Raw genomic sequence first — 14,401 nt, 5'->3', positions numbered from 1 at the left:
CTTCACTCATCATCGGAGCAGCATGCTCCTTTTGATGCCATAATCATGACAACTTTGAAAAGCATTCTTAGATGCAATATTTTAGACTGCTATTCAGATAGATTTGATCTGTGGTTACCTTAGAAGGAAGATCAAAGAAATCTGGCTGAGATAAATGAGGTGCTAGCAGGAATGTGTTGCCACAAACAAGCATTACATTTCCCTGTGATGCTTCTTTGTCTCTTGTCTAGCTTCTTGCTTCACTGTTCACTGATTTTTGGTTTTGTTTTCAAAAGCAAAATACAACTATCTGAAATTCTTGGTACTTATATTTTTATTTATCCCTAAATGATACTATAGGATTATGAAAATCTGGATTTGTGGATTACCTTGAACTGGAAAAAACATACTCATAATGGTTTCATCATTGCTGATTTTGCAGTCTGATAGACTTTGTTCTAACTTCATTACAAATATCTACTATGGAACTTTCTTCTGAAGGGTTAGGTTAGAAAGGCTCTTCATTTGTTTTTTAAGTTGAGTGGTGACTGAGAATGTTAAACTTGGAGTGCAGTGGTAATTTTTAATGGATTTGTTATCAGTGACATATAAAATTGTATATGTATAAGACATACAGAATACTGTTTAGCTTGTAATCTATGTGTAGGGTCTTTGGCATTAGAAAAAAATATTCTATAGCTATCTTATTAATTATCTTTTTACAGAAAAGACAAGTGGCATTTAACATCCACTGATTTGCTGTTGCATATATTAGGATATGCTTATTTTCATGAGTTTTAAAACCATGTACAATATGATTCTGTGTCAGAAATGTCTGCAGTATTCCAACCTTTGCTATAGGGCGCAGGGAGGAAGGAAGAGCTTGTTATATATGCTTTACTTTAGAGCAGACATTTGTGATGGCACAGATTGGTTCTCTTGTTTCTTTTGCGGAAAGATTGGTTAAAAGATAAGCCTCTTAAGTTTGGTGTTTGTAAAAGGAATTGTGGCCTAATAATGTTATTAATTATGGAAAAATATTTTAAGTGTGTATACAAATAGTAAACAGTATAAGGTTAGTGTATAAAATGTCCTTTTAATGTTATTGTATAAACAACTCACATTGATAATTTCTAACGAGGTGTTTAGCGTAAAGCTAATTAAATATTAAATTAAATATTAAATACTTAAGTATAAAATTCCCCAAATTATTAATGGTAATTTTTTTCTGTTGAAATTTAATTTTATAGCATAGTATGTTACAGTGGTGCACAGCTAAAACACAGGGGAAAAATGACAAATTTTATATTTGTGTAGTATGATATGAACAAGTATTTTCATATCTTTTATCTTGTTTATAAAAAGGTTATGGTATGGTTGTTACTGTCCACATTTTTTTTTCCATTAAAAGCTGGAAAAATGAGTATCTTTTCCTTGGTGTTCTAACTTCTTCCTTAATGATCTAGTCAATCTGTGTGGCCAGTCTCTTGAAAAAGAGTTTTTGTGTCAGTGACCTTTGAAGAGTTTGATTAGGTCATAATATAGGACTGAGTTCCAGTTTGGGGGAGGAGTTTACATGTGTTTTTAACTCTTTGTTTTTCTTTGCTGAAGCCTGAACACTCCACCTGGAACTAAAGTTAAACTCTCTGGCATTGTTGATGTGAAAAATGGCTTCCTGCTCTTAAATGACTCTAACACCACAGTTCTTGGTGGAGAAGTGGAACACCTTATTGAGAAATGGGAGTTACAGAGAGTAAGTGCCAACTAAGAAAAACAGCTTCTACTTTCAAACTGTTATACATTTTTTGTTAAATTCTTTCATATTAAAAAGCTCTTCTACTTTCAAACTGTTATACATTTTTTGTTAAATTCTTTCATCTTAAAAAGCTCTTCCTATAATGAGTAGCAAAATTTGTTATTGGGTCAGGATGGAATATGTTGATTTTAAGAGAAACTATGTGTCATTATGTAAGTATGTTCTTCCTCAACAGCAGGTACAATGTTTCATTAGTTTTTATATTTTATTCCATGTATGTTTTTATTTTAAACTTTATTTATTTTTAGTTTTTTATTTATGTAAAGGAAACAAATTTCATATATTTAGTTTTAAGAACATAAGAAGTGATAACTTCTCACTCAATCCCACCCTGCCTCCTCTTAACTTTCTTAGATTTACTTAATTATTTGAAAGGCAGTTACAGAGAGAAGTGTTTTATACTCTAGCTTACTCCTAAAACAGTGGTAATGGTCAGGGCTAAGCCAGGCCAAAGCAAGGAGCACGGAACTCCATCTGGGTCTCCTTCACAAGTGCCAGAGGCTTAAGTACTGTCGCCATTTTCAGGTGCGTTACTAGCTGTGTTAGCAGGGAGCTAGATCTGCAGTGAAGCAGCTAGGACTGAAACTGGTACTCGTGTGAGATTGTGACATTAGGCAGCTTAACTTGCTGTGTTATAATACTAGCCCCCATCTTTTAAGAACTCATTCTTTACTGATGCGTTTTGAAGTGCTAAGATAGAAGTAAACAGCAGTGTATAATGTCTGTATTTACTAGTTTCTGCAAACAACAGAAGTGTTTCTGCATATATATGAATACAGTATGGGCATATATATGTGCATATATATATATGAAAATGAATGTGAATTAGAATTTTGCTATGAAGAAATGATTCTTGTGTATAACTTCTTAGTTGTGTTGATTATATTAATAATATTTTCTTCTGCTCAGTTATATAATCATAATTGCTCCACTTTCCTTCCAATAACCAATTAACTTGCTCTACCACACTGAATTGTCAGGACCAGGGGCAGGTTGTTGTGTTGTGAGTTCAACTACGACTTGAGTCATCTATATCCTATATCAGAGTGGCAGTCAGCTTCTTGCTGATTCAACTTGGAAGGCAACGAATGATGACACTTCAAGAGCTTAACCTCTGTGTTCATTCCAACCCAGTTGTGGCTTTACACTCATTTGTGAAGTGAATGAGGGAATGAAACATTCCTGTCTCTCTTTCCCTGTCTCTCTCTCCCCCACCTTACACTGCCATTTAAGTAAGTGAAAATTAATAAATAATGGAAAAAATCTGTCCTCAGCTCCTAACTTTCCACTTCTGTTCCTGATTCTGTGAATTAAATCTTCAGTTTCTCTTAACATGGACTGCTGCAGCAATCTTTTAAGTATATTTCCACCTATTCTTTTCCAATTGCCTAATTTATTGTATATACATTTTATGCTTATCTTAATGAGCATAGTTCAGAATATATCACTTTGTAGTATTTTGTTTTTATTACATTGCATTATGTGACACAGTTTTATAGGCACTGGAGTTCCCCCCCTCCCCAACCCCCCCCCCCCATGGTGGATTCCTCCACCTTGTTGCATTACCACAGTTCAAATTCAGTTGAGATTCTTTCATTGCAAGCATCTACCAAGCATAAAGTTCAGTATCTTATTGTCCAGATAAGTTCAACGGTTTCTTGGGGAGACCATCTCTGGTCTGAAGGTAGAGCTGACAGAGTATCATCCCAATCAATTAAAAGCCCCGACATTACATCAGTAACAATTTATAACATAATGGCATTAGTTGATATGGTATTGAGTAACCAACATGTTAAAAGAGAGAAAAAAATAAAAAAGTGAAAAAAAGAATGCAAGTTCTGAACCACATCCTATCCTAAAACTGTTCACCTAACTTGCTGACGTATGTCTTGTAAGAATTACAGAGTTAGACTACCCGAAAAACAGCCAGGTTCTGCAAAATCATGCTACAATGCTATAAACTGCTAAATACTAAAATTAAAATAGACATGAGACAGCTGAATAGTAATCTATAGCCATCTGAAGGCGTATAGAACCCAGTTGTATATAAACTAATAATTGAAATATTAACATTGTAGTATTTTGAATACTTTAATTTGTGATTCAAGGCCATTTATTATATGGTCTTAGTTTTAGTTTATCTTTTCAACTTTCTAATTCTTTCACATTGATTTGGTCCTAACCAAGTGAAATTATTATTCTTTCTTTGATTATTATGCTTTCCTCAGTTTTACTTTTGTAAAAGGAAAAAATTTGTCCCTTGATGCCATTCATCTTATTTTCACTTTCCTGATCCCCACCTGGCCAGGTTGTCTCTATCCTTTTAGAGCTAGGTTGAATGCCTGCTTCTTCATCAAGTTAAGCAGTGGAACACCATTACGGAATTGTCAAAGCTTTTTATCCTTACTAAGATTAAATTATATTTTACCTAGCTCTAAAATTATATTTGTTTCTCATTTCCTTTCATAATCAGTAAGTTTATTGACATCAAAATTTTTGTTTGTGTCATTTGTTCTTATTTAGTTCTATAGGGAATCACTGGGTAATGTGTAGATGCTGTGCTGGCTCCTGCATCTGTGTCTGATAGTCTCATAAAGACATGTAGATTAGAAAATGGGATTTTGAAAAAAAAATGTTGTTTATTCATTTGAAAGAGTTACACAGAGAGAAGGAGAGATAGAAAAACAAAGCTATTCCATCTGCCCATTCACTTGCCCAGTGGCTACAAAGGCCAGATTGGAAGTCAAGAGCCTGGGACTCTGATCAGGGCCTTCTACGTGGGCGACAGAGCCCCAAGTTCTGGATCATCTCCTGCTGCTTCCTCAGGAGTGTTATCAGGGAACTGGTTTAGAAGTGGACTATCTGAGGCTTGATATGTGCTCTGATATGGATGCCAATGTCTCAGGCAGACACTTAATTTGTTATTGCAGAATGCTGGCCTCTAGAAAGTGGACTTTTGAAATTGTTTGGTAACCTTATGATTCGGTGGCTCTGAGCAGAATTATGAGACCAGTATTCTGTATTCTGTCAGTAGCCTTTTTTTATCTCTAAAGTGGTGACCCTGAGCCTTGTGTGTGATAGACATAATAAAAAATAATTGTGGAATAAATGAATTGCAAACCATATAAAACTAATTACTCTTTGAACTAAAATTGATGCTCTTTAGCTACTTTCAAATTTTGCCTAAAGTTAGACAAGTGCCTAGTAGTATTTTTAAGGTTTTGTTTTTTTATGATCATCTACTGCCTTTAATTAGTTGGAAGGATAATACTCATTCCTTATTATACTAATGTGCTATATTACATGTTGCTCTCTTATGAAAGATGAGGTAATGCTCCACAAATGCATTGTTTAATTAAAAATGTGGCAAAATCAAGTAATTCAGAAGTTTAACAGTTTTACATAAGTAGCCAACTTTATATATGAATCTTGAGTTTCCTACAGAAATTCTACCGATTTTATGTGTTCCATTCATAAGTTGATGTATTCACTTTTATCAGGAGTTTGTTTAGATTTTATTTTATTTTATTTTATTTTATTTTATTTTATTTGGAAGGACAGAGAGAAGAGACAGAAAGATTCTCCATCTACTAGTTCACTCCCCAAATGGCTGCAATGGATGCAGCTGAATAGATCTGAAGAAGGCAGGAGTCAGGAGCTTTTTCTGGGTCTCTCATGTGGGGGCAGGGTCCCAAAGCTTTGAGCCTGCATCCACTGCTTTTCCATGCCATCAGCAGGGAGCTGCTTTTCCATGCCATAAGCAGGGAGCTGGATGGGAAGTAGAGCAGCTGGAACACAAACTGGTGCCCAAGTGGGATCCCAGCACTAGAAAGGGGAAATTTAGCCAATTGAGTTGCTGTGCTGGGCCCTTATAAGGGTTTTTAAAAGTACAGTAGCATATTCTCAAGATTGGCCAACATCTTACATAGTTTTCCCATAATTCCTCCTGAATCACTTTACTAGGAGCCATAGGGGTAAACGTTTTTAGGAGCTTAATTACTCCTAATGCATAGGTACACATACTGATTAATACTAGTTAATACTAGTTTAACAGTAGGTGTCCATGAAATGTTTCATTTGTATTTACATTTTGCTCCCTAAGAACCACATTGACGTTTTTTGTTAAAGAGTGAATAAAATTGACATTTAAAACAGCTTAAAAACATTTTATAGTTTTTTTATTTGGTAACCATAGCAATGTGGAAAAGGCAGCTGGATACTTGAACACCTGGCACACAGAGCAATCATATGTGCACACAGAAATCATAATGCATTGATAGTTTTGGAAATAAAGGATCCCTAAACATACTTGTATAATAGGGATAGGAAGCATCCAATATTAAACTGCATTCAATGTGTTAAATATAGTAGCCAAGCCACAGAAAGTTGAAAGAAGGGAAGAACAAAACCTTAAAACGTTTAAGTGTTCTGATTTTAAGGAGTTCTGTATCATTTTGGTGCCATGAAATGGATTGTTTTCTGTTTGATTTATATTTTGACAACCAAAAAGTAATGTTAAATACCTTTTTAACCATTTTAAGTACAAAATTTAGTGACACTATGTAAATTCACATTGTTGCACAGCCATTATCACAATACATTTGCCCACCTTTTTATCATCTCTCACCACAACTTTGTCCCTGTTAAACAATAACTCACATTCTTCCTTTCTTCCTGCCTCTGACAGCCATCAGTATGCTTTTTTGTCTGTATGAATTTGACTGTTCTGGGTACCTTATAATGTGGAAATATACTGTATTTATACTTACTTTTCTTTAGTAACTTTAGGATTCATCCATATTATTACCATATATTAGGATTTCTCTCCTTTGTGAGGCTACTTAATATATCATTGTGTTTATCACATTTTGCTTGTCATCTATCAGTGGACGTTAGAGTTAATCCAATTTCTTGCCTATTGTGTGTGTGATTGTGTATTTATTCAAGTATATTCTTTTAATTCTTTGCCATATCCAAAAGTGAAATAGGTAGATTATATGGTAATTCTATTAGTAATTTTTTGCATGACTGCCATACTGTATACTCTTGGTACATTATCTTCTGCCTGTCAGATACAATGACAGGAAAATGCTGGATCAGAAACAAAGGTAGGACTTGATCCCAGGGACTTTGAAATAGAATGCAGGCATCCAAGTGACAGCTTAACTCATTGTGCCACAACACCTGCCCCCCATATCAAATTTTAATTAACATTTTCTGTAATGATAATTATTTAAAATACACAAAACAAAGTTGAGAAGATGTGTTGAGTTACAGCTAGAGCTTAACAGGTGTATTAACAATCAGAAACAAAATGTATAGGGAGGAATAGATGAATAAAAATAGTCTTTCTGAGGCCTATGATATATTGAAGGAGTTTTATAGGTGAAGAGAACCAAACTGTGTAGGGAACACATTTGCTAGAAAGATTTTTTTTCCATTTCCATAATATGTTATTTTCTACTTCTAATATTTTGAGAGTTTGGGGAAAAAAATGATATTAATAGGGTTTGGAAGCTGACTTTCATTAACAATGTTCAGTTGACTGAATGCCTTTTTTAAGTACAACTGCTTTGCAAAACATAATATTAAAATAATTTTACTAAAATTGAAAGTACTTCCATATTATAAACAATAAATATTTGATATTTTTAAATAATTAGAACTTTTATCACTGTTATAAGAAACAGAGAGAAATTCCCATTGACTCATATACTGTCCAAATTGTACATAACACTTGGTACTGGGTAGGTCTTCTACATGGTTGGCAGTAACTCAGTTTTGCTACCACCATTGCTTTTTGGATTGTACATTTACTGGTTGCTAGCATCAGCAGATGGAACTCAGTGTTCAACCAGGTACTCTGATACAGAATCCAGCCATTTTAACTGCTAGGGCTAAATACCCACCCCGATTCTTAATTTTGATTTTAATTTCTAAGTAATATTTGTCAAGTTAAATTTTAATGTGCTTTATGAAGTGAAAATTTTTACTACTTATTGAAAAATTCTTTTTAATTCTCAGGAGAACGCCTTGAAAAATATTTGTGATTAGACTTTTGCCTAATTATTGAAATTAGGAATGTAGTATTTAGTATAGTTTAAAATAATTTAGCGAAGGTTTTTCTCCAATTTGTCTCCCAAGAATCTACTCAAAATGCGGAACAGACATTTAATCTATGATTAAGATACCCATTTTTTGTATCACAGAGCCTCAGTTTGACTGTTGGCTTTTACTCCTGACTCCAACTTCCTGCGAGCGCACACCACTGGAGACATCAGTGATGACTCAAGTAATTAGTTTCTACCACCATGTGGAAAACCTGGTTTGAGTTCTGGCCGCAGCTAAGCTCTGGCCCTTGAAGACTACTAGGGAGTGAATCAGCAGATGGAAGCTCTGTTTGATTGCTTTTGTTTGTCTCTCTTGTCTCTGCCTTTCAAATAAGTTTTACAAATATGTAAAAATTGAAAAATAGTTTCCTAGCAAAATATAAATGCTGAAAATCTTTTTTTAATGTGTAGTTTCTATTCTCTCTTTTCACAGAGCTTATCCAAACATAGTAGAAGTAATATTGGAACTGAAGGTGGACCCCCTCCTTTTGTGCCTTTTGGACAGGTACTGATGTGCACATTTACCAGTTGAATTACATCAGGGAAAAATGTTTATCATCTGTATTCAATCTGTTTTGATTTGTGCTGAATTATTTATTCTGAGATTATATAGTTAGAAATATGGAATTTAAGGAATTACTAATTTTGCTGTTAACCTTAAAGTTGAAACAAATAAGAGCTATCTCTAAAGACCAAATTGCTATTAGTAGGAAAGTACAATTCCTATTTTTTTAAGACAAAGTACAAAGTCAGAAATATGCCACAATTTCTATTATGTTCTGTAAAATCAAGAGGGACGGAGGAAGAAAGGTTGTAAGGAACACTCCAAGGTGAGTACATGTGAGTCAGGAAATGCGTCCCTGTGCTGCTTTGTGGGGCTTGCTCTGTTCTTTTACCCTGGATTATGCTTTTCTGCCTCAATTTGAACACTCAATCTGAGGAATTTAGTTTCCTTTTCAGTGACATTTTCCTTTTCAGCTTCTTCCCAAGAACTTTTCTAAAAAAGCCCTCATTTGTTCCCTGGCTTACATGACCACATTTTTTCTATAGCTTTCTTTTACTTTTATTTACTAGATAAATTTATTTAAGAGTAACTCTAGTGTTAGTGTTCTATCTTTATTTTTGAAACTATAGGTTAAAATTGCAGTTTTGTGACCTTTCATCCTTGTAGGAATCCTTGTAAGAAATGTTATTTTCTGTTGAAAACTTGAATGTTTATTGGAACCACTAATTTATTTTCATTTGTTTTACCAGAAGTGTGTGTCTCATGTCCAAGTGGATAGCAGAGAGCTTGATCGCAGAAAGACATTGCAAGTTACAATGCCTGTCAAGCCTGCAAATGATAATGATGAATTTGAAAAGCAAAGGACTGCTGCTATTGCAGAAGTTACAAAAAGCAAAGAAGTAAGAAATTAAATCATCACAAATTTCTGTTATTTCTTGCTATATATTGTGTTTGGTTTGCTCTTTGTCATTATTGCCTTTTGACATAAGATAGCTATTTTAACTCTTTGACCTTACTCTTGCATATTCATAGTTGGAAAGTTCTATGATACTTTATGAGGGTCTCTGGTTTACCCATTTTATTCATTTGTTAGTTTTCCATATCTCCTTGACAGTTTTAGTAAGTTACCCTTGATCCAAATCATTCTTCTGATCTCTGTCTCCTGTTTATTCTTAATAATGTTAACTGAAGACAGCATTGATTATTGCAGAGCGTTTCCTGGTATTAGTTGGGGTACTTGCCACGTTTTCAATAATTTCCTCCTTTAATTCTGAGAAATCGAGAATGAATAAAAAATACAGGATAAATCAGTGGGTCAGATTCAACATTTTTGTCAGATTCCTTTCTTAATTATATTTAAGAAAGTAAAAATTTTTACCTCTGGATTATATGTTTGTTTACACACATATATGCTGTGTTGTATTTCTTGCGTATTTGGAATGTGTATGTTCTCTGTTTATTTACTGATTTTTAGATTTTGGTAGGAAAAGTTAGCTCATAAATTAATTGCTTGGACAAACTTTTGTGAATCAGTGCAGTTGATAATTTTCTTTTCCAAACCCTCTTAATAACTCTGCTTGTAAATTTTGAAGTTTAAGTGAACTCATGAATTTTGGTTGTTCTTATTGAGATGTCTTTTTAAAAATTATTTATGTATTTGAAAGGGTTTCAAGGATGAGAGGGCAAGAGAAAGCATGTGGGAGAGAGAGAGAGCTTTCATACACTAGTTCATTCCCCAGGTGATTGCAATGGCTTGTGCTGGACCAGGCTGAAGCCAGGAGCCAAAAGCTTCATCCAGGTCTCACTTGTGGCTGGCAGGATCCCAAGCTCTTGATCAGTCATCCACTGCGTTTCCAAGGCTATTGGCAGAGAGCTGGATCAGGAGAGAGGAGTAGCCAGTACTCAAAAATGGTGCCAGTATGGGATGCTGTTGTCACAGATGGCAGCTTTACGCACTAAGCCATGGTACCAGACTTACTTAAGGTCTACGTATCATTAGTGTAGGGATCACAAAGAAGCATGGGGTCTATAATCAGACAGCCTGGGACCATATTCTGCTGTCTGTGTTGGATAGCTTCCACAGCCTTTTTAACCCCATTTTTGTTCCTTTGTGAAGTATGGGGATAGTCACGCAATTGCTGAGAGAACTGAAACTGATCACATTAAATGTTTACAACTCCTATTTCTCCTGTAAGTCATGCCATTCTTTTGCTCAAAGTTCATGCCATTTTTTTTCAATTTCTATTCTGAGCTACATTTTATAAAGTATCTGGAAGATATCTTAATGCATTTTATATTGTTTGCATGAATGCCTTTGATATTTAACCTGAAATACTAAAATTACGAAGATGCAGAGGAAGATGTTGGGGATATTTATCTTTCTTAATAATTTTGAGAATATTGTTCTTTTGGTTTATATTATTATTATATAATAATAATATAATTGTTAATGATAATAAATATAAATTAATCATAAATAATTAATTATAATTATTAATATAATAACTATAAATATAACAACAAACACAATATATTATAATTATAATATTAATTACAAATAATAATTATATAATAATTATATGTAATTATTATTATATGATTATTATTATATAATTTCAAGCATTCTTGCAGTGATTGTGTTTGATTTGATTATGGATGTTGAGGCATACTTATAGTAATCTATTTCCTTTTTTAAAGCCCTAATTAATCACCTATTTTTCATATATTTGATAATTTTTTAAGAAATGAAACATATTTCAAAACTTTTCAGTTTATATATGAGAAAAATATCTGATGGAAGCTCAAAAACTAACAAGCGATCTTAGAGTTTCTTAGAAATTAAATGTGGGGCAGGAGAGAAGATAGGGTGTCAAGAAACACTCCAAAGGTTTCCTTGAGAAATTCACAGGTTAGAGGGGCTTACCTTAAAATGAGGAAGACCCTCAGCCCATATGTGGTGGGAACATCTTTTGATCTATTTGATCATGAATGTGGAGATGCCTGTCAGACCTCCATGTAAGTGTTTGATAGGCAGTGAGAAGAAGAGTGTGGTTGAAGACTGAGCTTTAGGGTAGACACATGTAATTTAGACTTGTAGGAATGTGAATGTTATTTAAAATCAGCCCAAATTAGATTATGCAAGGGGTGAGTTTTGACAGAGAGAAGAGAGGGAAAAGGAATGAACTACATAATATTTCATTTTAGAGGTTAAGTGGAAGAAGTTGAACTAGCAAGGTGTGACTGATAATATAACATAAAAGTATGAGACTACAGAAAAATATATCCTACATAGGGAGTATTAAAATTATCAGAGTAGTTGAAAAGTCATCTAAGATAATAGCTGAAAATGTAGAATTCTCTTCATATACCTTTTGGTGGAGTATACTTTTATGCAAATTCTTTAGCATAGGCTTCAGTTTTCCAGTAAGGAAATAAGCAAAATCAAAAAGTAACAATTGTGAGGGTGTGCAAGGTTTGAGAAGTGGTCTGGAAAATTGAAAGGGTAGACAGGCTAGGCATATATGTGAGTTTACTGGGCAATGTTAAGGGCCTACTTGAGTTTTAAGGTTATGATGATCTCAAGGATGCTTACTTTACATAATGTATACAAGATGACTCTAGATATGTGTGTTCTTGCAAACAATTACCTTAAAGCATTGAGGAAGCAATTCAGAAAATACTATTTGTTCTATTCCTTCGTCCATAAAATGGAAAGAAAACAATAAGTAAATGCATTCAGAAGACAGGAGTATTTGGCACTAAAACAAAAAGCACGTTTTTGAGTTATGCAATGTAAATTCTGGAAATATCTGTGGAATAGGTCAGCCTCCAGATTTTTCACATAACTATGTTTTAGATGATTCACACAAAAAATTTTTTTTTTCATTTGTCTTTTCTCAGTTCCAGAGATAATCACTTCACGTAGGTGTTGTCATTTAATCCTCACAAAGTAGGTTTTGTCATCTCCATTTTAATGATGTCAAGCCTCAGAACTTATTAGAAGGTAGAGCTTAGGATTAAACTGAGAGTGAGAACTTGTGAATGACCGAGATAAGGTTAAACCTAGGATTGTCTGGGTTCAAGACCTATGTTCTTACCTCTTCTACATTATCTCCTGGTCTAATAAAGTTTGTGTTACATTAATACCAGCATCCATTTTTCTTACGCAAGTCATGCCTATGAAAATATTAAAATTTTTTAAATATTTGGATTACTATAAGCCATTTCACTAATAACTGCAATTTCTGCCTTTTTAATATTTATTTTCACTTATTTGAAAGGCAGAATGATGGGGAATGATAGGGAAGGAAGATTGTTCAAGTACTTGGTTCCCTGCCACCTATGTGGGAGATACCAGATGGTGTTCCTGTTTGCTTTGCAATCATTTAAGGAATGAACAGGAAGATCTCTCTCTCTCTTTCTCTCTGTCTCTTGCTTATCCCCTCTGTAAGTCTACCTTTAAAATAAATAAATCTGAAAACAAAAAAACGGGTCAAATAGAATCTCTTACCTATATATTTACTCAAATAAATTAAGCAACATAAATGTAGATTTAAAAGCTTTTATACATGGTTGATAAGAAGTGCCATATTACATAATTGAAAGTAAGTTAGAAATTAGTTATTAGAGTTTTAATCCAATGTTCAAATTCATTCTGTTTTCTAGGATTATAGAATTATATTACTGGATTTGTGAGTTTGGTGTCTTAAAGATAATTTAGCTTGTAATTGAATTTTAGCATTCAGATGTCAAAATGTCAAGTGTTTTATCTTAGAATTGTTTTCTTAAACATTTTATTGAACTACATTATGCTTATCAAGAAATGTACATGTGTACACAGATAAACGAGTTTGTGTGGCATGTGATCACATTCATAGCTAACACTCAAAATAAGAGGAAAGCATCTTCATACCTAGCAGTCTTATTATTTTCCCATTTCTTTTGTTTTATTTGTGACTTAAGGGTATATTCTCATTTATATGGTATGATGAATCAAAGCACTATTTGTAAGTGTATGCCAAATGGTTTATCCACACAGTTTTTTTCTTCACTCGTTATTTATGCATGTAAGAGAAAAACATGATATTTATCTTTTATTGCTTAGCTTAATGATATTTTGCTTAGCATAATGATCTACAGCTTGATTCATTTTGTTGCAAATGCCAGAATTTCACTCTTTCATGATTAATATTCCATCACTCATGTATATATGTGTGTGTATGTATATATGTATATCACATGTTCTTTATTCATTCAGCAATTAATGGACATCTAGGTTGATTGTGTGGCTTAGTTTTTTTTTTAATTAAGCTGCTATAAATATGTGAATATGGGTAAGTTTTATGTATGCTGATTTAATTTGCTTTGGATATGTTGTCTCTCTCTCTCTCACACACACACACACACACACACACACACACACACACACATGCATGCACATGAGTCTTTTGGTTCCCCTGTGTATAAGATCATATCATCTGCAAAGAGGGATCATTTAATTTTCTCTTTTTCAATATGTATTCATTTGATTTCTTTTGGTTGCCATATGGCTCTGACTTAAACTTCCAGAACGACATGAAATATAATGGTGAGAGTGGACCTTCTTCTTGATTCTAGCTCTTTGTAGAAATGCTTCTGGCTTTTCCCCATTCAATATGATTTTGGCTGTGGGCATATTGGACATTTCTTGATTATGTTGAACAATACTTCTGCTATACCCAATTTGTTAAGAGATTTTTTAAAATCAGATCAGGATGTTGTGCATTATCAGATGATTTCTCTGCCTCTATTGAGATAATCAAATGGATTTTAGCCTTTATTTTGCTGATATCCTATATCATGTTTATTGATTTGTATATATAGAACCATTCCTTCACCCCTGGGATAAATCCCATTTGGTCTTTTTGATGTGTGGTTAAATTCCATTAGCTCATATTTTCCTGAGAATTTTTGCATCTGTGTTCATCAGGGATATTAGTTTATATTTCTTTT

At 33.6% G+C, this 14,401-nt stretch overlaps 1 protein-coding gene across 4 annotated transcripts in view; it reads left to right on the top strand.

The window, feature by feature from the left end:
• The window catches only part of TDRD3 (tudor domain containing 3), a 128,568-nt gene that overhangs the window by 48,932 nt on the left and 65,235 nt on the right, over nt 1–14,401 (top strand). For all 4 annotated transcript variants that reach the window (XM_040991314.1, XM_040991318.1, XM_040991317.1 and 1 more), the window contains 3 exons: nt 1,591–1,732; nt 8,339–8,410; nt 9,160–9,309. In XM_040991314.1, coding sequence (XP_040847248.1) covers nt 1,591–1,732; nt 8,339–8,410; nt 9,160–9,309 — 364 coding nt within the window. The remainder of the gene's footprint in view (nt 1–1,590; nt 1,733–8,338; nt 8,411–9,159; nt 9,310–14,401) is intronic.

The sequence above is a fragment of the Ochotona curzoniae genome, unplaced genomic scaffold (genome assembly GCF_017591425.1).
Source record: "Ochotona curzoniae isolate NIBS_2020 unplaced genomic scaffold, NIBS_Ocur_1.0 contig_64, whole genome shotgun sequence".
Taxonomy (NCBI): domain Eukaryota; kingdom Metazoa; phylum Chordata; class Mammalia; order Lagomorpha; family Ochotonidae; genus Ochotona; species Ochotona curzoniae.
The sequence above is the reverse complement of the archived record's forward strand: the minus strand, read 5'-3'. Positions and strand labels throughout refer to the sequence as shown.